This window comes from Coturnix japonica, chromosome 1 (genome assembly GCF_054131305.1).
Source record: "Coturnix japonica strain WE chromosome 1, WE-NBRP24, whole genome shotgun sequence".
Taxonomy (NCBI): domain Eukaryota; kingdom Metazoa; phylum Chordata; class Aves; order Galliformes; family Phasianidae; genus Coturnix; species Coturnix japonica.
In genome coordinates this window covers 16,460,858-16,482,540 of record NC_140663.1, presented here as the reverse complement: position 1 = coordinate 16,482,540, position 21,683 = coordinate 16,460,858, and the positions used below count along the sequence as shown (strand labels likewise).

Sequence of the window (21,683 nt, the reverse complement as noted above, 5' to 3'; positions counted from 1 at the left end):
TGCAAGTGTAGGCCAGTAATGAGCGGTGTCTTGGGTTTGTCTTGGGACAACTGCTCTTTAACATCTTCATCAATGATGTCAATGACAGAATTGAGTGGACCCTCAGCAGGTTTGCTGATGACACCAAGCTGAGCAGTGTGGTTGACATGATGGAAGGAAGGGATGCCATTCAGAGGGACCTCAACAGACTTGAAAGGCAGGCTTGGGTGAATCTAATAAGGTTCAACACAGCAAAGTGCAAAGTTTTGCTCTTGGGCTGGATGAGTCCCAGGCATATATACAGACTGGAAGGAGCAGCCCTGCAGAGAAGGGCTTGGGGGTCCTGATGGATGGAAAACTTAGCATGAGTCAGAAGTATGCTCTTGCAGCCCGGAAAGCAAATGGGATCCTGGGCTCCATCAGGAGAGGGGTGGCCAGCAGGGACAGGGAGGTGATTGTCCCTCTTGGCCCTTATGAGGCCCAGTGTGGAGTATTGTGTCCAGGTGTGGAACCCCTGGTACAAGAAAGAGCTGTTGGAGAGGGTCCAGAGAAGGGCCATGAAGATGATCAGAGGGCTGGAGCACCTCCACTATGAAGACAGGATGAGGGAGCTGGGCTAGTTCAGTCTGGAGAAAAGAAGGCTGCAGCGACCTCATGGCAGTCTTTCAGTACCTAAAAGGGAGCCTAAAAAGGGAGGGGAGTCAGCTCTCTTTGAAAGGGTAGAAGACAACAGGACAAGGAGAAATGGTTTTAAGCAGAGTGAGGGAAGATTTAGGTTGGATGTCAGGGGGAAGGTTTTTTCTATAAGAGCGCTGAGGTGCTGGAACTTGTTGCCCAGAGAGGTTGTGGGTGCCCTGTCCCTGGAAGTGTTCAAGGCCAGATTGGATGGGACCCTGGGCAGCCTTGTCTCGTGTTAAATGTGGAGGTTGGTGGCCCTGCCTGTGGCTGGGGGTAGGGGGTGGTTTGAGATTCATGATCCTTGAGGTCCCTGGCCATTCTGTGACCTGTGCAGCAGCGTGGCAGTGGTGGTTGTAAGAATCCATGGCAGTCAGTGTATGTAACACCTCCACAACACAGGCCAAGAGTAACTGTAGCCTGCACCCTGAACAGGAAGGAGTATCTGCCAAACTGCAACAGTTTTTTTTGTTTGTTTTTTTTGTTTCCCCCCCCCCCCCCCCCCAAAAGGCTTATTTCAACAAACCAACCATACTTGGAGTAGGAAGTAAACTCTCTTCTAAATTAATGCTCTTATCTCTGTGTCTTTTGTTGTCACGGTTTGAACTAAAAATCCACCTGCGTCCGTGACAGGGGGCCGTAGGCCCCGGAGGGGCCCTAGGCCGAAAGGAAAAAATTAATTAGGAAAAGAAAACAGCGGCAACGATCTAAGGAGGCACACTTATTTACTAAATACTATATCGAAATACAGGATAACACAATATAATACAATATAATTGAAATTGAGCTAACGAATCAAGCAAAATAGGAGAGAGAATGAGTCCCGTAACCGAGAGGCCTACTGTGAATCTAGGCGAACGGCTGAAGGCTCCCACACACTCCCCTGAACGCCAGAACTCGAAAGACCTCAGTCTGTTCTGCGACAGAGTTAATATAGAGTCCAGGTCCCGTGACCTATCGTGTTGTTCCCTGGGAGATGTAGTCTTCTTCTGATAAGTTGCAGATTCAGTAAAATTATTCATGCTTTATATGATGTTATGATGTGGAATACTGATAGCAAAAATTACAAAATTATTAAACCATGACATTCCACCCCTTATTCTACATCATTACATTATATTTATACATACATACACACTCATATGTATAATTGTGAATAATCAGCAACCTTATTTTTTCTCAACAATCTATATTTATTCCATACAAATCCCTAAGTTGAGAACAAAACTCTATAACCTAATTTACTATTTATTAATTTTGAGAAAATGGCAAAACTGCCAGAAAAAGGAAAACATGTCAGCGGTAGAGGGGAAAGGCAGCGCTGGTAGGGCGTCCCCCACATCAAGGTGCACTCATCCTTTCCCAGCCACCACAGCAGATTTCCTTTTGACTTATACTTCTTTCCATGTGTGCTCTACACATGCATGGCCAGTGCAGGATATAGAGTCCAGATGGAAAACTTGCTTACAGAATGCCTAATTAAGGTATATAGAGAAAAGTGTTTCCTTAACATTGATCCACTCTATCTTAAGTCCTATACCTAATTGAACTATTCTGTAACCAATTGAAATATTTTCTGAGACTCTACCTATATATCTACAGGAAAATCATTGGCTGCACTCCCCCAACATCAAATTCCCTTGTGGTACACATTGAACATTCCCATTTTTGTCCATCACCCACCATGTGCACCCAGGTCCCTGGGCAAAGACAGTACCCCGGAGAGGTTTGCCCTTTCCAGACGCTGGAAGGACCCAAACTGTTTTTCCCAACACACTCTTTATGTGTACTACAGGAACCTTATCTCCCTCCACGGTACGTAGGGAGCTGGATTGGTTAGGACCATTACGATTACTAGATCCTCGAGTGTTGACCAACCAGGTGGCTTCTGCTAAATGGTTCTCCCAATTTTTATACGTTCCGCCACCCATTGCTTTCAACATAGTTTTCAATAACCCATTGAATCGTTCAATCTTACCAGAAGCTGGTGCATGATAGGGAATATGGTAAATCCACTCAATGCCATGATTTTTGGCCCAAGTGGTTACAAGGGAATTTTTAAAATGGGTCCCATTATCTGATTCAATTCTTTCCGGAGTGCCATGCCGCCACAGGATTTGCTTTTCCAACCCTAATATGGTGTTTCGGGCGGTAGCATGGGGTACTGCGTATGTTTCGAGCCACCCAGTGGTTGCCTCCACCATGGTGAGTACATAACGCTTACCATTGCGAGATCGTGGCAAGGTGATATAATCAACCTGCCATGCCTCTCCATATTTATACTTTTGCCATCGCCCTTCCCCCCAAATAGGTTTCATCCTCTTGGCTTGTTTAATTATGGCGCATGTTTCACAATCATGAATAACTTGAGCAATAGCGTCCATAGTTAAGTCCACCCCTCGGTCTCTGGCCCACTTATATGTTGCATCCCTTCCTTGATGACCTGAAGTCTCATGGGCCCACCGAGCTAGGAATAATTCACCCTTGTTCTGCCAGTCCAAGTCTATTTGAGCCACCTCAATTTTGGCAGCTCGATCAACCTGATGGTTATTTTTATGTTCTTCAGTAGCCTTACTTTTAGGCACATGAGCATCTACATGGCGCACCTTTACAACAATGTTCCTTATTCGGGCAGCAATGTCTTTCCACAGTTCAGCAGCCCAAACAGGTTTACCCTTTCGTTGCCAATTATCATTTTCCCACTGTTGCAACCACCCCCATAAGGCATTTGCCACCATCCATGAATCAGTATAAAGATGAAGCATTGGCCACCTCTCCCGTTCAGCCACATCTAAAGCCAGCTGAACAGCCTTTACCTCTGCGAATTGACTTGATTCTCCTTTACCTTCGGTGGCCTCTGCAACTTGTCGTGTGGGGCTCCATACAGCAGCTTTCCATCTGCGATGCTTCCCTACAATACGACATGATCCGTCTGTGAATAGGGCAAATTTCTTTTCGTTTTCTGGTAGCTCATTGTATGGTGGTGCCTCTTTAGCACGTGATACCTCTTCTGTAGGTGGTGTTTCAATTTTTTTACTCTCAGGCCAGTCCATGATCACTTCTAGAATTCCAGGACGGCTGAGTTTTCCCATTCGAGCTCGTTGAGTAATTAATGAAATCCACTTACTCCAAGTGGCATCAGTAGCATGATGGTTGGAGGGAACCTGTCCTTTAAACATCCAGTTTATTACTGGCAAGCGAGGTGCTAGAAGAAGCTGAACCTCTGTCCCAACTACTTCAGAAGCAGCCCGAACCCCCTCATACACGGCTAAGATCTCCTTCTCAGTTGGAGTGTAGCGCTCCTCAGACCCTTTATATGCTCGACTCCAAAATCCTAGGGGTCGGCCTCGGGTCTCTCCTGAGGCTCTTTGCCACAAACTCCAGGTGGGACCTTTCTCTCCAGCAGCAGTGTAGAGGATGTTCTTCACATCCTGTCCCGTCCGTACTGGCCCCAAGGCCACGGCACGGGCTATTTCTTGTTTTATCTGCTCAAAAGCCTGCTGCTGCTCAGGACCCCATGAGAAATTATTCTTCTTCCGTGTTACCTGATAGAGAGGGCTCACTATGTGGCTGTAGTTTGGAACATGCATTCTCCAAAAGCCCACTACTCCCAGAAAAGATTGGGTCTCTGTTTTATTTGTGGGCGGAGACATAGCAGTGATTTTGTCAATCACATCTGCTGGAATGTGACGACGTCCATCTTGCCATTTTATACCTAAGAACTGGATTTCCTGGGCAGGCCCCTTCACCTTGCTGCGCTTAATGGCAAAACCAGCTTGCAAAAGAATTTGGATTATCTGTTTCCCTTTCTTGGAAACCTCTGCTGCTGTATGGCCCCACACCACAATGTCATCAATATACTGCAAGTGCTCAGGAGCATTACCCTGTTCCAAAACAGCTTGGATCAATCCATGGCAAATTGTTGGGCTGTGCTTCCACCCTTGGGGTAAACGGTTCCAGGTATACTGAATACCTCTCCAGGTAAAAGCAAACTGTGGCCTACATTTTGCAGCCAATGGGATGGAAAAGAAGGCATTAGCAATATCAATGGTGGCATACCACCTAGCTTCTTTTGACTCCAATTCATACTGGAGTTCTAGCATGTCTGGTACAGCAGCACTTAATGGAGGTGTAACTTCATTCAGGCCACGGTAATCTACTGTCAGCCTCCATTCCCCACTGGTTTTACGCACTGGCCATATGGGGCTGTTAAAAGGCGAGTGCGTTTTGCTAATCACTCCCTGATTTTCTAATTGGCGAATTAGCTTTTGAATGGGGAGCAATGAGTCCCTATTGGTGCGGTACTGCCGTCTGTGAACCACTTTGGTGGCAATTGGTACCTCTTGGTCTTTTACCTGGAGCAACCCCACAGCAGAAGGATCATCTGACAGACCAGGTAAAGTTGACAGCTGCTTAACACCATTTGTGTTTACAGCAGCTATCCCAAAGGCCCATCGATACCCCTTGGGATCCTTGAAATATCCCATCCTAAGGTAATCGATTCCCAGTATACATGGAGCCTCTGGACCAGTCACAATAGGGTGTCTCTGCCAGTTTTTACCAGTGAGGCTTATTTCGGCCTCCAACATAGTCAATTCTTGGGAACCCCCAGTCACTCCATGGATATATATTGGTTGTGTCCCTTGGTGACTTGAGGGCATTAGGGTGCATTGTGCACCAGTGTCCACCAAGGCTTTATATTTCTGTGGTTGAGATGTGCCAGGCCACTTAATCCACACAGTCCAGTATACTCTGTTGTCCCTTTCCCCCCCCTGGCTGGGGGCAGGGCCCCTCTATTGTTTACCTCGTTGACTCGCAGCGACTGGAACTTTCCCCCGTTTGGAAGAGTTCACCTTGGTGGTTGTTTTGGATTGTAATTCTTTCACTCGTGCCTGAAGTGCAGAAGTGGATGAGTTATACCACTTCTTTATATCCTCCCCATGATTACTCAAGAAATACAACAAAGCAAAACGTATGGTCTTATCATTGTCGTTTGCTTGAATACGAGGTGTCTTATCGTTGTCATTTGCTTGAATACGAGGACGTCTCTTTTTTATGGTTGAGATTTTCGATGATACAGGTCGAGAGGAACTCATGTTGTTTAGCTCTCTCAATAGGCGATCGTGGAAATCCTGGTTTCCATCATCTGGTACCACCGTGGATTCATCTACATCAGGCACATTAGCCAATTTGTCAATAATATCACTTTGTGTTTCCTCCACTTTGTCTAACCTTTCTACTATTTTTTTTCCCATTTGGACAATGGCTGAAGTATAAAGCTTAACTTCTGTAGCGCTTATAAATAACTCAAGCTCCTGAAGTCTGCTAATTAGCTCATTTACAAGGGGCTTTCTTTCCCCTTTGCCATATACCAATGCAAGTGCACTGGCATGCTTTTCTGGAGCTGCCTTTGTAAAGTCACGCCACATTTGTCGTGGAACGTGGACTGCTTCAGGATCATGTAATTGGTTTGGATTGTTACGATTGAACTGGGGGCTGTAGAGCATTTCCACCAGAGCCCTTTCTCTCAAAAATTGGATACCTTTCTCCATATCAGTCCATTTCTTTTTCTCAGGCTCCAAGTCCCGTTTAAAAGGGAATCTATCTCTTACCGCTATCAACATCCGCTTCCAGAGGGTGTAGGACCGATTTTGGCATGTGCCTATACCTCTGTCCACACGTGAGTCCCTGGAAATGCTACCCAGTTGGCGAGCTTCACTGCCATCGAGCCACGCACTGTTGGCACCATTGTCCCAGCAGCGAAGTAACCAAGTGACCATATTTTCTTTTGGCTGACGTGTGAAATCCTTTCTCAGATCTCGAATTTCACTCAGTTTAAAAGATCGATCAATAATGGTCGTAATACTTTGCTCACCTTTTGCTCTATCAGGAGTCCCAGGTGTTAATGTTGGCAGCTGTGTTGGTGAGGCTGCCCCATCTATAAGTTTGGACTCGAGAAATTCTCGTAAAGAAAATCTAGCTTTTGGCTCCTCGTCTAACTCTGACCCTGACTCTGACGCTTGTGTTATTTCCTCCAGGCGACCTTCCTCCTTTTTCCTCTCTCCTAACTTTCTCTCTCCTAACTTCCTCTGCTCCTCTGACTTCTTCTCCTCCTCGAACATCTTCTTATACTGCTCTAACAACCACTGCTCCGCCGACTTCCTCTGGTCTTCTGACTCCTCCTGCTCTCCTGAGTCCCCCTGACCTCCTGAGTCCCCCTGCTCTCCTGAGTCCCCCTGACCTCCTGAGTCCCCCTGCTCTCCTGAGTCCCCCTGCTCTCCTGAGTCCTGCTCTCCTAACTCCCTCCGCTCTTCTAACTCCTTCTGCATTTTCTCTATCTGAGTTGAAACTCGTTTTGTTTTTCGCCCTCTTACAGGGGCAACCAACATTGTATCTGGTGCCCCCGGTGGTTGGTTAAGTTGGAGTACATACGGTTCAGACTTGAGGGTGTCGCATTCTGCCCTGAGGACGTTATAACTAGACTGGAGGGCGTCGTGCTCAGACTGGAGAGCGTTGTGCTTACACAGGAGGGCGCTGCGCGCTGCCCGGAGATTGTCGTACCCGGACTGGAGGTCTTTGTGTTTGGACTGGAGAGTGTCATACTTGGACCGGAGGGCGCTGTGCTCGGACTGGAGAGTGTCGTGCTCGGACCGGAGGGCATCGCGCTCAGTCTGGAGAGTGTCATGCTCGGACCGGAGGGCATCGCGCTCAGTCTGGAGAGTGTCATGCTCGGACCGGAGGGCGCCGTGCTCGGACTGGAGAGCGTCGTGCTCGGACCGGAGGGCGCCGTGCTCGGACTGGAGAGCGTCGTGCTCGGACCGGAGGGCATCGCGCTCAGTCTGGAGAGTGTCATGCTCGGACCGGAGGGCGCTGTACTCGGACTGGAGAGTATCGTGCTCGGACCGGAGGGCGCCGTGCTCGGACTGGAGAGCGTCGTGCTCGGACCGGAGGGCATCGCGCTCAGTCTGGAGAGTGTCATGCTCGGACCGGAGGGCGCTGTACTCGGACTGGAGAGTATCGTGCTCGGACCGGAGGGCGCCGTGCTCGGACTGGAGAGCGTCGTGCTCGGACCGGAGGGTGTCGCAGTTGGATTGGAAGGCATCATACTTGGCCTGGAGGGTGCCGCACTCAGACTGGACGGCGTCATACTTGGACTGGAGAGTGTTGTGCTCGGTCTGGAGGGCATTGTGCTCGGTCCGGAGGGCATCGCGCTCAGTCTGGAGAGTGTTGTACTCGGACCGGAGGGCGCTGTGCTCGGACTGGAGAGTGTCGTGCTCGGACCGGAGGGCATCGCGCTCGGACTGGAGAGTGTTGAGTTGGGATTGCAGGGAGCTTTTCTCATCCCAAAGTTTTGCTGCGTCAGCTCTAAGATTCTCTTTCTCGTACCAGATTGAGTCTCGTTGGTACAGGAGATCTTTTCTCTCAGCTTCAAAAACTTTTTCTCTCTCTACCTTCTCATCCCAAAGTTTTTCTGCGTCAGCTCTAAGACTCTCTTTCTCGTACCAGATTGAGTCTCGTTGGTACAGGAGATCTTTTCTCTCAGCTTCAAAAGCTTTTTCTCTCTCTACCTTCTCAGTCCAAAGTTTTTCTGCCTCAGCTCTAAGACTCTCCTTCTCGGCCCTGAGACTCTCTCTCTCAGCTTCAAAAACTTCCCTCTCAGGAATGGTATTGACTAAGGCCCAATAAGCATTAGCTAGGCCCAAAATCATTTGTGCCTCCTGAGATCTGCCTGAGCCACAACATTCCTGCCTCAAATATGCAATCAAACTCTCAGGATTCTTCAAGTGTTCAGGAGTGAAGCTCCATAACACTGAAGATGTCTGTCCTTTGAGAATCTCTTCAATTCCCTGCCACTCAGTATTCTCTGGTTCTAGGGAAGACTTCCTCCGGATGTTATAAATCCAGATACTGAGTGAGATTATTACAATAATCAACAGTAAGATCAGGGAGATTAAGAGTGTGGCCCACTGATCATTCAAGAACTGCATAAAGGATTCATAGAAAGAAAGAGGAGCACGCTTAAAAATCACCATTTCTGTATAATTAGTTGCATTAGTTGCTCCCTCTGGAGCTGTATACAGATACGAAGTGAGCATTGCTAACCATGCTTTCAATCCATTATACAATTGTATAGCTCCATAAGAAAAAGTGGCTAGCTTAAACATGGCCCAATATGTTCGGAGCGTCTCAAAAAAGGAACCAATGGCACACAGTCCCTGGTAAAACAAATTTAGTAGAGAAAACATCTTTTTTCCTCCAATAGAGAGAAAAAAGTAAAAGAAAACAAAGCTCAGCAGTGTTTATAAAATATACCGGAGTATTGGCAGTCCGCCTGGACTTTCAAGGTCAAGCTCGCAGGTGCAGAACCGCAAACACGAGATAGCTCCTTAACAGGGAAAAAAACTCGTAGCTCTGTTAAAAGCTAAAAGAGCAACAGAAGAAAACACAGAAAAACAGCAACTCAATTTGCCCGCATTCTCCACCAAAATCTGTCACGGTTTGAACTAAAAATCCACCTGCGTCCGTGACAGGGGGCCGTAGGCCCCGGAGGGGCCCTAGGCCGAAAGGAAAAAATTAATTAGGAAAAGAAAACAGCGGCAACGATCTAAGGAGGCACACTTATTTACTAAATACTATATCGAAATACAGGATAACACAATATAATACAATATAATTGAAATTGAGCTAACGAATCAAGCAAAATAGGAGAGAGAATGAGTCCCGTAACCGAGAGGCCTACTGTGAATCTAGGCGAACGGCTGAAGGCTCCCACACACTCCCCTGAACGCCAGAACTCGAAAGACCTCAGTCTGTTCTGCGACAGAGTTAATATAGAGTCCAGGTCCCGTGACCTATCGTGTTGTTCCCTGGGAGATGTAGTCTTCTTCTGATAAGTTGCAGATTCAGTAAAATTATTCATGCTTTATATGATGTTATGATGTGGAATACTGATAGCAAAAATTACAAAATTATTAAACCATGACACTTTAGATCAGCAAGGAGCTTCCACAAGAGATACAGAGCTGATTTTCTATTTTAATGTGGATGAATATTTGCATAGAAGAAAGCGTGGGTTTAAGCTCCCTAGGTATAAGAGGGCATTAAGGAATGCCTCCTACCCCCTTAGAATCTTGGAGTGCAGCGTTACAAATTTTTCTGCCTTTAGGGGCTTGGGAAGAGTTGGAGGAAGCATCAAGTTACTACATTAGCAGTGCAGATAGAGACACACTTAGAGAATTTGGTAGGAATTTACAAAGGAATATTAAAGTTTGTGTTACCATTCAAGTTCATAAAAAAGCCTAATTCCTTTTGTCTTCACTGATCGCAAATAGCTGTGGCTTAGTGTATAACTTCTTAAAACAACAAAAAAAGATGAAATAAGGAAAGTGTAATTAAATGATTGAATATACCTAAAGGAAGCAAAAAACAAATAAAACACCAAAGGCAGGTAGTACAGTCCATATGTGAGTTATGTCTATGACAATCAAACAGAATGTGCTGTAAGACATTAAAACTTAGAACAGCCTTTATGGTAAAACTAAAAGCAGTTGTACGTTGCAGGACTTGCTGATTGACGGTATTTTCAATGATGAAAGTAGAAGCAAATTCAAAGCATAACATAAAAAGGAAAGATTGAGGAACAGTGTCTGGTTTACAGATTCTCTATGTATTAAAGCATTCAGAGCCGGGGGAAAAATACAATTGTTTACCTTGTATGTGTCCTGTATACCTGCTGGGGGTTTCAAGAGAAGGCAGGGGAGAGGACAGGTGAAGAACAGTTGTCACAGATCAGACAAAATGCATTTCTCTGTTAACTGTATTGGATTGTATCCAGTTTCATTCAAACTATTAAGAGTACAACCTCAGTACAGTATAACTGCGTAATGTGTTTGCAACAGTTTGATCACTCCTTTATCTCACTCCAGGGTCATGTGTTCCCTTGGTGAGGCACATTACACTTTCAGGTAAGTGAGGTGATGTGCTGTAGTGAACTGGCCTAGCAACTATGCCATTCTTCCTAAACCTCTAGTTATGTCCATAATGCTAAGGAGCCTGATGACAGCTAATAAAACTTTAAGCACTGATTTGCTGTATCTCAGCTTCAGTGCATCTGTGTGTGTTTCCCTTGAATCTGAGTGCTTTTTCAAGTATAACAGAAGCTATATAACAGTAGTCTTGCCTTCCTCGCCTCATTAGGTTCATTCTTAATTTCCACCCTTCACTTTCTATTTGCAAGAGAAGAGCAAAACCACAGACTGAGTTTATCACCAGTGTCTGTTTAGCCACAGCTTTCTCAGTTAGATGGTTACGTAATTAGTCACAGCACTGTCTTAAATGAAGTTTGCCATTACGTGCTCAGCGTGTGACACAGATTATGGTGATGTTTGTGAAAATTCCCAGTTAAATGACATACATAGAATACCACAGTTAAGGTTTTGTTTTTTATTTAAATGTATGTGGTTTTTGTACTTAAGTGTACAAGCCATTTTATATACAGCTTCTATCAGCTCCTTAGATGGCCGTGAGCAATTACAGCTACTTTTAGTTGTTTGCTACAGAATTTTTTTTTAGAATAAGGACGCTCAATGCTTTTTCTGAATTTCCTCATCTTACTGTCGTGGGCAGGCTGACACAAATCCTGCTTTATTTCAGCTGAAACTGCTGTTGGTTCTGTATCAAGGCTTGACTGCTGTCCAGTTAGGTCAAGCGTAAGGTAAAAATACCTTCTGAAATTGCGGCCATCTTTTCCTTTAAAACTGCCATAAGGGACTTAAGCATAGATCTTGCCTTTGGAATCCAAGCTGGAACCTAAGTTGGGTACATGACTGTGGTTGCCATTTCTGTCTGTTATGTTCATTTTATGAAACAAGGCAGTTTTGGGTCAGCTTTGCAAGGAAACCAGGAAGATAAAAAGTCACTCTTGTTGCTAAGAATAAGGCAAAGGATGAACGTACTTGTGGGAAGACTAGAACTCGGTTTAAATGGTTTTTAAAAAGTAAATCTTATCCGTAATTAGAAAGTAATATTTGATAATTACAGGTTTATTTTTCCCAGTTTTGGAAATCCCTAAACAAAAGTCTGTTACATCCATTCTGTACAGTGATTAAAAAAAAGCTGTTGCAGGGGACAAATCTCTCAACCACTTCACCCATCTATTTTGAGCTTGTCGTATGTATCTGAATTTTGTTAATCGCATCCTTATGCTACAATTACACAGTTCTAGACTGAGAGTTCTGTTCTTTGTAAAGAAAGAAGCTATTCTTGGAGAGTGGGGAGAAGCTATGTGCGTTCCCAATGAATGGTCACTGGATGAATTCTGCAGTCAGCAGGTTTACTTTGTGGGCATGGAATGAGGCCAAATAGGAAAGGGCCAAATGGGAGAAGCATTATTGTGTAATATATAGAGTGCAAGATATATCTCAATAAATTCATTATATACCCCTGCAAGACTTGAGGCGTTTTTGAAAAAGTTATTGAAGATACCTATTTCTTCCCCTTCCTACCTTTAGTACTGCAAAATATTCCTTGCTGCAGTGTGGTTAGTGGTTACACCTATGCCTCCTCTTAAGACACAAAAGACACAAAAGCTCTTAGATCCTTATAATGACATCTTTAGTACCATCTGCACTAAATTTATTTCTGAATTTGATTCGGAAATTACTAATGCACTGAAATTAGCTGTTTAAACGAAGTTCATATCACTGCTGTAGATTCATGTAGATTATACATTAGAGAACTGTACTGCTGCAGGGACAAGCCCAGCAGAAACTCAGCTTGATGAAAACTCCTACTTTAACAGATCTTGTGCCTTATTGAAGTCTGGAAGAGTATAAGGTAAAAATAAGTAAGTTTTTAATGAAGGATTTTCATTACAAGTATGAAAAGGAAAAAAAAAGTTTTAGCAATTGCTAAGAGCTTCTATTAAAAATAATATTTCTAAAATAAAATAAACACAAAACCCAACCCTAACAATTTATCTCAATGCTTCAGCAAAAGCTTTCAGCACTTCTTTTGAAGGCACTCTTTTTCAGCATCACTGCCTCAGCTAGAGATGGAGATGCTCACATAACTCATATAAAAGGATCAAGACTTCCGTTCCCAAAACAGCAACACTGTACTTTCAGTTTCTCTTGGTTTAAGTGACCGTTTTTAATTATTTAGTGATAAAAAAAAAATTCTCTAATAAGTGTATTATTAATTCTTAACTGAGTTGATACTGACACAGTGCTGTTTTAAGAATTAATGCTGTTCAAAAAAGTAAATTACACTTGCAAATGAAGTAGGCTAAGAAAGTTTTGCTACTTAAAATAGCCACTACGGTTGTCACGCTCTCACAAGATGTTTTTACAAAGAATGTGGCCATACAAGTAAGTATCTTTCACAAGAAAAAATTGAAGGCTACCTCAGAATGTCGTCATTTCAACTTCCTACGTGAGTTACAGGGAATAAAGACTGCCTTAACGCAGAGCAGCCAAGATACTTGTTTTCAGAGAACTGGGAATTTCAGGTAAACTTGTTCAGTGTTTCTGCTGGTGTAATGTAGCTCGACAGTGCCTCAGGAGTAAGGCTGTATTCATAATCATATTGAAAGTCTTGAGTGAAAAATGATCCCTTGTTAAATTAAAAAATAAAAAGTCTCTTCACTCTCTACATACCTCTTTCTGGGTTTGGAGATATTAAACATCTCACAAAGGTGAAAGTTATATTCACAGTTAAAGTGCAGGAAAAAAACTGGTAATAATTAACCAGTAACTACTTAAATATGTTTCTCAATAAGCTTCTTCAAAATCACCTCATTCAAACTGTACATAAACTCGAACAAGTTGTTTTACTGCTGCAGAAAAAAAAATAAAATGTGAGCACCCATTCTCATTTAACCCTACAACAGGGAAATGCTGACTGTTGATGGTGTTAAAAGTTAACACGTAAATTAACGGGCACAAAATGCAGTGTGAGTTCTTCCCAATTGTACCATACTAATAATACAGGTATATTACTATAACAGTACAGATGTAAATATAACTGCTTGACTAACAGTCAAAATATGTGAAACTACAGAATGTTCAATGAAAAAATAACGTGGAAACCAAAAATCACCTGGAAAGAATTCACCAAACTGGCTAAATACTTTAAATGCAATTAAAAGCAATTGTGGTTTTTGTTTTGTTTAGTCCTAAGAGAGAAATGGAACACAAATCTTTTCACATAGCACGTTCTGTTGCGTCTTTATGGCTGCAATAATTGCGATTCATTTTTATTCAAAGGTTGTCTTTAATCTGCCTGGAGGAAGGAATAAAGAAAAAAAAAAAAGAAGAGGCAGCGTTGACTACCACTGGAAAATTGCAAATAAAATGTTTAATTTCAGAAGTTCACCATTTATAAATACACTAAAACATAGTAAATGCAAAATTAGATTAGGCATAGGTACAGTATTTTAACAAAGCTACAACTTTTCTAAAAGGTCATAGGCAAATGATGACTTTTTTTTTTTTTTTTTTTTTCCCCCAAAAAGTATTTAATGAAAACTGAAATGAGAAGATATACCTTTCTAGAGTTAAAAAAAGCCATCGAAGATCATTCCGTTCAAATTAAAATGCTGGCTGTTTTTTTTTTTCTTCTTCTTACTTGAAGTCTAGAGGGCTCTATTTCCCATTTGCCTGATGGACTCTGACAGTTAAGAATCAACCCTACTACATAAAATTCTAAGCAGTGCACCGTATCCATAAGGCTATCACTGAAAATCGGAAGATCAGTTATTACTGTACTAGGAGCTTTAAGACAGGCTGTTCTACAGAACTGAAATCATGTTAGGAATAAGGGCTCAGTTTATACAATAGGAAACCTTACAGTTTTGATGCACTAAAGATATGAAAAGGCTTTAAATGACTCCATAGTCTTCATTGTAAATTTTTTGCCTTTTTTTTTTTTTTTTTTTTGTACACGGCATTAAATAACAAGCATTAATTCATAAACTTTGATAAAACTTCCAAAGAGCTTCTATAAATACCCAGAATATTTCCATTGTTCCATTAAACGTGTAACCTGAACAGGAGAACTCGGGATGGGAAGTTTTACTACAGATAGCTGTATAGCTGATATTCCGTATCATCTCAAATTGATTTTCAGATACTACGTTAATAGTCTCCTGTAAACAAACCTTCCTCAATGACTCTTATTAATCCTTTTAAGTACTTTAGGGCTTGCAGGTAAAAACATCATATGGTAAAAAGATGGCTTGAAGTCCATCTTTCACATACGGCTTTCTTTTGTCAACTACAGAAGCTGTTTGCTGTTTGTCAGGTGTTTTCGTTGTTTTTTTTTGTTTTGTTGTTGGTTTTTTTTTGCAATTAAAGCAATGTTCAACTAAAATACAGTACCTGGTTTATGGTTTTTACATAATAATTGAATAAAAAACTACAGAATAGAACTGTTTACATCTTTTTTTTTTTTTTTTTTTTTTTCTCTCCCCATTCTAATAAAACAAATGACTGAGTTGTTTTTTAAAGTTAATTTACAGTTACGGATTAAAACCTATGTAATTCTGTATAATTTGACAAGACAGTCTATCTCTAGTGTGAACTTTTTAAAAAAAACATATATACAATATCTGGCCTGAAGTACTATGAATAAGGCACATGTAGACATATTGAAAGCTGAAAAAAATGAAACTAAAATTTGGAATTATAGTCACTGATTCGATGTCATACATGGCCCCTATTGGAGCAATTTAACAATCCAAGTTACAGATAGTTGTTATCCAGTGAGCAACAAAATTTTTAGTCTAGCAGTTTGTTCATTAGTTTCAATACTGGAAGTATATTAAAGGAAGATTCACTTTCAAAAAGATAAGTTTTTCAAAGTGTTCAATCATTAATCTCGACTGACTAAAGTTGTTGCTTTCATTGGATGTATTGAACAATCTCTCTGAAGGAACAATACTTGGTGGACAACCCAAGAACCTGACAGCCAATTTTGACAGTACTGGCCAAGATGACTTCTTAAAGTTCCAGTAAGTTAGAGGATCACAGTTATGCTCGAGTACTTCTTCCTCCAAGTAAGAAAGCACCATCTCCTCTGGTAACTTTGCTCTCTCCTTCAGGTCTTTCGTTTTCTTCATGTCACCCATGAGTGACCAAATATTATCATCTCCATATGAATTTGTAGATGGTGAACCTATATCACATCCATTGGAAACAGGTTTATCATCTTCTGAGGTAGAACTCATTATTTCCAGCTCCCTGATTAAGTCTTGTTTATACTGTTCAGCCTCCTCTTCAGTAAATAAAGATGTTTTATAGCGAGGATCCAGAAGCGTCGCAAAAACGTACCTTGGATCATGAAGTGTGGAGGACAATCTGCTCACCATAGCTTCTTTCAAAGATTTCAGCATAGTGTCTATGCCCATTGTCTCCTCAAATAGCATTTCTATTTTCCTGTTAAGGATATGGATCATTGGGATCACTTGACTCAAAGTAGACATGTGTGTACTCATTTCCCTACTTGCAGCTTCAAAAGGCTTGAGAGCATGACACACTGACTGCATAACTTCCCACTGATCGCAACTTATTAGCTCCCGAAAGCTGCACTCTATTGACATTTCATCAATTGCTCTTTTCTGTTCAATGAGACGTTCAAGCATATGAAATGATGTGTTCCACTTGGATGGAACATCTTGGATAAGCTGATGCTGAGGCAACTCATACTCTTTTTGCAACTCAGCTAACTTCTCTTTTGCTTTTGCTGACCGATGAACACGTTCACAGATCTTTCTTGCAATACTTAGCAAATTCTGAACCATTCTCTGGCTTTTAATGGCCTCGTTTACGATGACATTAACAGTGTGACTAAAGCACTGTACACTTGAATGATCACCCTCATTTAAAGTTTTTTCTATACTATGATTATCAGTAACAGTAATCCCAATCTGAAGGCCAATGGAAGTAATCCACATTTCCCACCAGTACTCTAACTGCTTTTGAATACTGATTCCATTGTAGTCGCAATCAATCTGTGATACATTTAATAGTGCTGAACAATGATAATCCTCACACTGCGGTCGAAATGAAGACTCAAATGTTACCCAGTGAGCTGTAAGGGTTAGATATTCTCTTGTCTGGTTGCTCATCCATATTCCTGATGTAAAATGGATCACTCCACTTTCAGCTTCTTTAAGATGTGAAATAATTATTTGTCTTACATTATCGTACATATCTGGAATTGCTGTCCTAGAAAAGTAAGATGGAGAAGGTAAAGAATACTGAGGTTGCAAGTATTCGAGCAGCCGGTTAAAGCCAATGTTGTCTACAAAAGAATATGGCTGAAGGTCAAGTGCAATCATTTCAGCTACAAGACTTGTGATTTTTTTGGCAACTGGGTGAGAGTCACAAAACTTTTCATTGGTTTCATCAAAAGTTGCAGATGCTAATAATTCTGTGCTCAGGGGCATGTGATTATCCGTAGATGTGGATAATACAGTCTCTGACACATCAGTTTTCAACACATTGTTATGAAACCGCTGCAAATGTCTTAGAAGGCAACTTGTGCCCAGATTTGTTGGCTTTTTCCCCCTACTTATTGTACGTCCACAGTGCATACATATTACTTTTGTTGAATCTGCAGAACAAATTGAAAAGTGATTCCACAGTTTTGAGGTCTTCTTGCTATTGACAGGAAAAATAATTTGATTATCATGTGTAACCATTGTAGGTAATTCAGTCAACTTTGAGGATGAACATTCCGCAGAAGCCAAAGTGGCATAAGGAGAATTTGCCAAACTAACATCAAGACAGCTTTTTTGGTTTCCAATTATATCAGGATGGCGTCTATATAGATGTCTCATCAAGCAGCTCGTGCCCACATCTCCTTTTTTACCACGACTTATCATACAACTGCAGTATCTACATACTGCTTTTAAACTGTCAGCAGATGACAATGAAAAGTGATGCCAAACTTCTGACTTAAGCCTTTTCATAATCCTTTTATTTTGCTGAAATACAGCAGTAGGTTCAAATATGAGCGGGCCTAATCCCTCACAATGTTTCTCAGGAGAGGACACAAAGGAGACTTCACCTATGTCATCAGAAGATGACAGCATTGAGTCTTCCACTAGAACATCTCCAGAAGAGAGGTTAGTATGCATCTCCTCTGAGATTCTGTCTGGAGAAGAGGAGACAGAAGCTGATTCTTTCATTAGCTTTCCAGGAGAGGATGACATGGAATTCAGATCACTATCTGACGGTAGTAAAGAAGGCAACAGAGTTGGAGGTGTGGTGTAGAGAGGTGGTATACTGGTACCACCCCCATTCTCTTGCAGGACAATGGAACGATGTGCTCTCCACATGTGTCTTATCAAACAACTCGTTCCAAGGTCTTTTCCATTTTTTCCTCTACTGAATTCATTCATACAGTGGATGCAAACAGCTTTAGAATTATCAAGTGGTGATAAATAAAAGTGTTTCCAGACAGCAGATCTCCTTCTAGAACCTGATGCGTTCTTTGGAATTACAACAGTTTTTTCTGCTACATTCTCCACAGTTTCATCATACTGGTTGTTGGGCAGCTGTAGAGATGACCCAACCATGACTTCTTCTTTGTTGCACTTTTCAGAAACTGAGAGATCTGCTATTTCTTCAGAAGAAACAATAGAAACAGATTCCTCAATTATTCGATCAGGAGATGGTATTTTAGAAGCCATTTTCTTTACCAGTTTTATAGGGGATAACATAGAACTCAGATCTCCCATATCTGCAGACTGAGGAGGCAGTAACAACGTAGGTGAAGAAAAGGAAGATATATTTGGCATAGTCCCATTTTCTTGAATCAGTACAGTAGGATGGGCTCTCCTCACATGTCTCATGAGACAACTTGTACTTAGGTCCTTTTCATTTTTACCCCTGCTAAATTCTTTCATACAGTACATACATATTGCTTTAGTGCTATCTCTAGGAGATATAAAAAAATGGTTCCAAGCGGGTGACTTTTTTCTGGAGCTTATGTTCCTGCTGGAAAGGAGACTTTGTGTCACAGCCTCCATTGCTACATCATACAGCGTACTACTATACTGAGAAAAAAGAGATCCATAATCATCTTCATTTTCTGTAGATAAATATTTGCTAGGGTTGTTGCTAATGAAGTTCTTTTCTTTGTCCTCTTGTTCATCACTGCTGTCTGCATGCTTAAATTCATCTTGTTCTGTCTTTATATCCATTCTTTCTAGAGTACAGTTAATGCCATCTTCCTCTTGCTCTACTTTCAAGTTATTGATTTTTCCCAAGATGAAATTACCATCCATGATGGGGGAACGTGATTTACTGTTTTCCATGGCTGACAAATTCCTCTTGCCAAGTCTTCATTTATTAATAAATACAGATAATTTAAAAGATTATGTAAAATTTGATTAAGATGACGTATCTTGCATACTGAATGCACAAACACAAATCTATGTGTTAAAATAAGCTCTGGTTTATGAATTCTGTATCTGTGTTGTGCAGACGCAAAAATGATTAGTCATAAGGATGCATTAAGAAATTATAGACTTAATTAATGGAATCTCATCTTTTTCCCAGGATCAGGACATTTCAGGTCATAGATGATGAACGTTCTCAAAGGCAGCTTCTGTTGAACACTTCATGTTGTAGACAACATCCTAAAAAATGAATATTCTATTTTCTTGGTCAAGGAAGCCATTCTGTTCATCTTGATTGGACAACTGTGATTCTTCTGCACCATCTAGAAATGAAACAGATGACAAATGTTGACTGACACATTCTGAATAGCTAATAAACAACATGGATTGTGAACGTGCAATAAATGTTCTGTATTTGTTCCCCACTTTCTTTAAGGTAAAAAGAATTCAATCAAATGCTATTCCCTCCCTCCCCCTTAAACAAGACAAAAACAAGACCACAAATTTACTCAGTGCATCTATTATTTTGAGCAATACTGAGCAAATACATACCTACACACTCATCTCTGATTAAGCACTTTCAAAATCTACAGTCCATGCACTGCTTTTGTGTTTCTTTCCTCATATCTACACTTCACTATGCATCCTAATTCAACCACTGCATAGTCATACATACACACACATCCATACAACTATCAATATATCTACGGACATTTTCGAAGACGAGCAGGCATTTAGTCACGTTATCACAGAAACATTCACGTAAATACAAAGTAAGGCTATCCTTTGGCAGAAAAACAAAGAACCCCACCATCCCCACACAAGCCTAAAGATGTCTGCACTTGTCAGCCACTTTTTGTTTTGAATTTTTATTTTTCCTACACTTTTATTCGAATTCTAAATTTTGCCAAACTACATTACCATCAAAAAACTTTTTTTTTAACCACAGAATTGATGCTACACTATCTACTGCAATTTGTGCAAAACTGATTTTATGGGACTTTATCTGAAGTTAAAACAGACAAATTTCAATTTATCACACAATTTTTACGTTGCTCAAATGAGAATTTCAGCAGACAAGAGGTGAAATTAGTCTCAGCCACAAGACACAGACATAGGTTGAGGTTTATGCACAGACATTTTATTTTGTAGAAAGACCAACAAGATAGTAGCTTTGTGATTCCAACTGTTACCTCTCTACAGTTGGTTTGAAAGAGAGGTCAAAAAGAACAGCTAAAAAAGTAGCTTTCCCTGGATTTCAGACTTCTTTAGAAGGTACTGTAGTGATAACTTTTCTTTTTTTTTTCCCCCTACTGAAGCAGAAGATAAAAGGAAGGGCAAACAGCTTAATACAGCTATTTAAAGACAAGGGAGACAGAGCCATCAAAATTTTGCAAAGAGGAAGGCAGCCACCCTGCTTTTTCTCTCTGTGATAGCCTTAGTATTTGTGTTTTCAAACTTTCAGACACTAGAAGAGAACTCCAATTCTAGGAAAGGGAGACACCAGAAGAAAAAAACCAGAGCCTTACATTTCCATGAGGCGACTCAATGACACACCACCCAGTGCTTTGTGAAAGCAAGTTTGGCAGCAAAAGCTAAATTTACAACCCTCAATACGACACCGAATGAAATGGAAGTAGCAATCACACCCATATTGATAATATGGAAGCACATACATCTGCAATGAGGATGACAATGTAAAACAGTCAACATTTTGAATAGAAGTCAATCAAAGAGGATTTTTAAATTCTTCATGTGAATTTTAATCTTATTTTTGAGTCCGGGATTAGTACTGCAAACATGCAAAAGCAGGAATATTTAGTGATCAGTTGTAACATGGGATCATGGAATAGAAAGTCTCACAAATTTCCATACACAGTTTAGAGAAAATAAATTATGCATCCAAGTACTAAGCTACAGTAAAAGTAAAAGAAAATAAAAACTACACACACATACAAACAAAAACTAAACACAAACAACAAAGGAAAAAAAACAAGACATTTCTAGGCTTTTATATTAAAAAATAAATAAATAAATAAATCCATGCAGATGCTGCATTTGTCCTTGCTCCAGTAACCACTTCTTAATGCAGCTGAACTTAAGGTTACTGTGATGGGAAGATTTAGAAGACTGATAAAGGAACCCAACTGCAAATCTCCTAACAAGACCTTACTAGATCGATGTTCATCAACAATACACATTGGCAATGGTTAGTTTTTCATCACTATCAGTCATTATCACCACATATTCAAATAGGCCCAAATCATCTTATCCTAAATTACCTCTCAGTACAAGATACCACTGAGCAGAAGCCAAGCAGTTAAACACTGATGGCTGTGTTCCTTGACGGTCTCAGATCAAGTTGAGATGAACAGATGAGAGTTAGCCTTGAAGAAGGAACTGCAGTTGTAGACCTTCTTCCCTATTTTTCCTTGCTGTTGCTTGGTGCTTTTAATGCTTGTCAACTCCTCTACCAAAAAAAGGGCGTGGGAAATAATCTCATCTGCTCCTGACGTGATTATCTCATTTTCTTCAGGACCAGAAACTGTTCTGGTTCCACCAGAAATGCTTCCTGCTTATTCAGTATCCTTTGTTTTAACTTGCAGATTTTCATTCTTTAATT

At 41.2% G+C, this 21,683-nt stretch overlaps 3 protein-coding genes across 10 annotated transcripts in view; 1 reads left to right on the top strand and 2 right to left on the bottom strand.

Annotated features, from left to right (window-relative positions):
* LOC107308331 (ALG12 alpha-1,6-mannosyltransferase) overlaps positions 1 to 19,465 on the top strand; it is a 21,719-nt gene extending 2,254 nt beyond the window's left edge. The window contains exons 3-4 of the mRNA XM_085541623.1: positions 10,581 to 10,619; positions 19,221 to 19,465. Of these exons, the coding sequence (XP_085397749.1) occupies positions 10,581 to 10,619; positions 19,221 to 19,311 (130 nt within the window). The 3' untranslated portion in view covers positions 19,312 to 19,465. The remainder of the gene's footprint in view (positions 1 to 10,580; positions 10,620 to 19,220) is intronic.
* LOC146762296 (uncharacterized) lies at positions 5,301 to 9,208 on the bottom strand. Its single transcript, XM_085516968.1, has 2 exons — positions 6,896 to 9,208; positions 5,301 to 6,859 (listed from the first exon to the last, which is right to left on the bottom strand). Exons 1-2 carry the CDS (start codon positions 8,898 to 8,900, stop codon positions 5,448 to 5,450), a joined length of 3,417 nt encoding a protein of 1,138 aa, XP_085373094.1. The 5' UTR covers positions 8,901 to 9,208; the 3' UTR covers positions 5,301 to 5,447.
* ZBED4 (zinc finger BED-type containing 4) overlaps positions 13,989 to 21,683 on the bottom strand; it is a 23,761-nt gene continuing 16,066 nt past the window's right edge. For all 8 annotated transcript variants that reach the window (XM_085516837.1, XM_085516747.1, XM_085516800.1 and 5 more), the window contains one exon: positions 13,989 to 19,383. In XM_085516837.1, coding sequence (XP_085372963.1) covers positions 15,458 to 18,976 — 3,519 coding nt within the window. In that variant the 5' untranslated portion in view covers positions 18,977 to 19,383 and the 3' untranslated portion in view covers positions 13,989 to 15,457. The remainder of the gene's footprint in view (positions 19,384 to 21,683) is intronic.

What these genes read in the sequence shown, in the direction of transcription:
- LOC146762296 (XM_085516968.1), bottom strand. Translation starts at nt 8,900, where the DNA reads ATGTTTTCTCTACTAAATTTGTTTTACCAGGGACTGTGTGCCATTGGT. An exon ending in AGAGCAGGGGGACTCAGGAG is followed by an intron (nt 6,860 to 6,895) that starts GTCAGGGGGACT and finishes GGGACTCAGGAG; the next exon opens with GTCAGGGGGACTCAGGAGAG.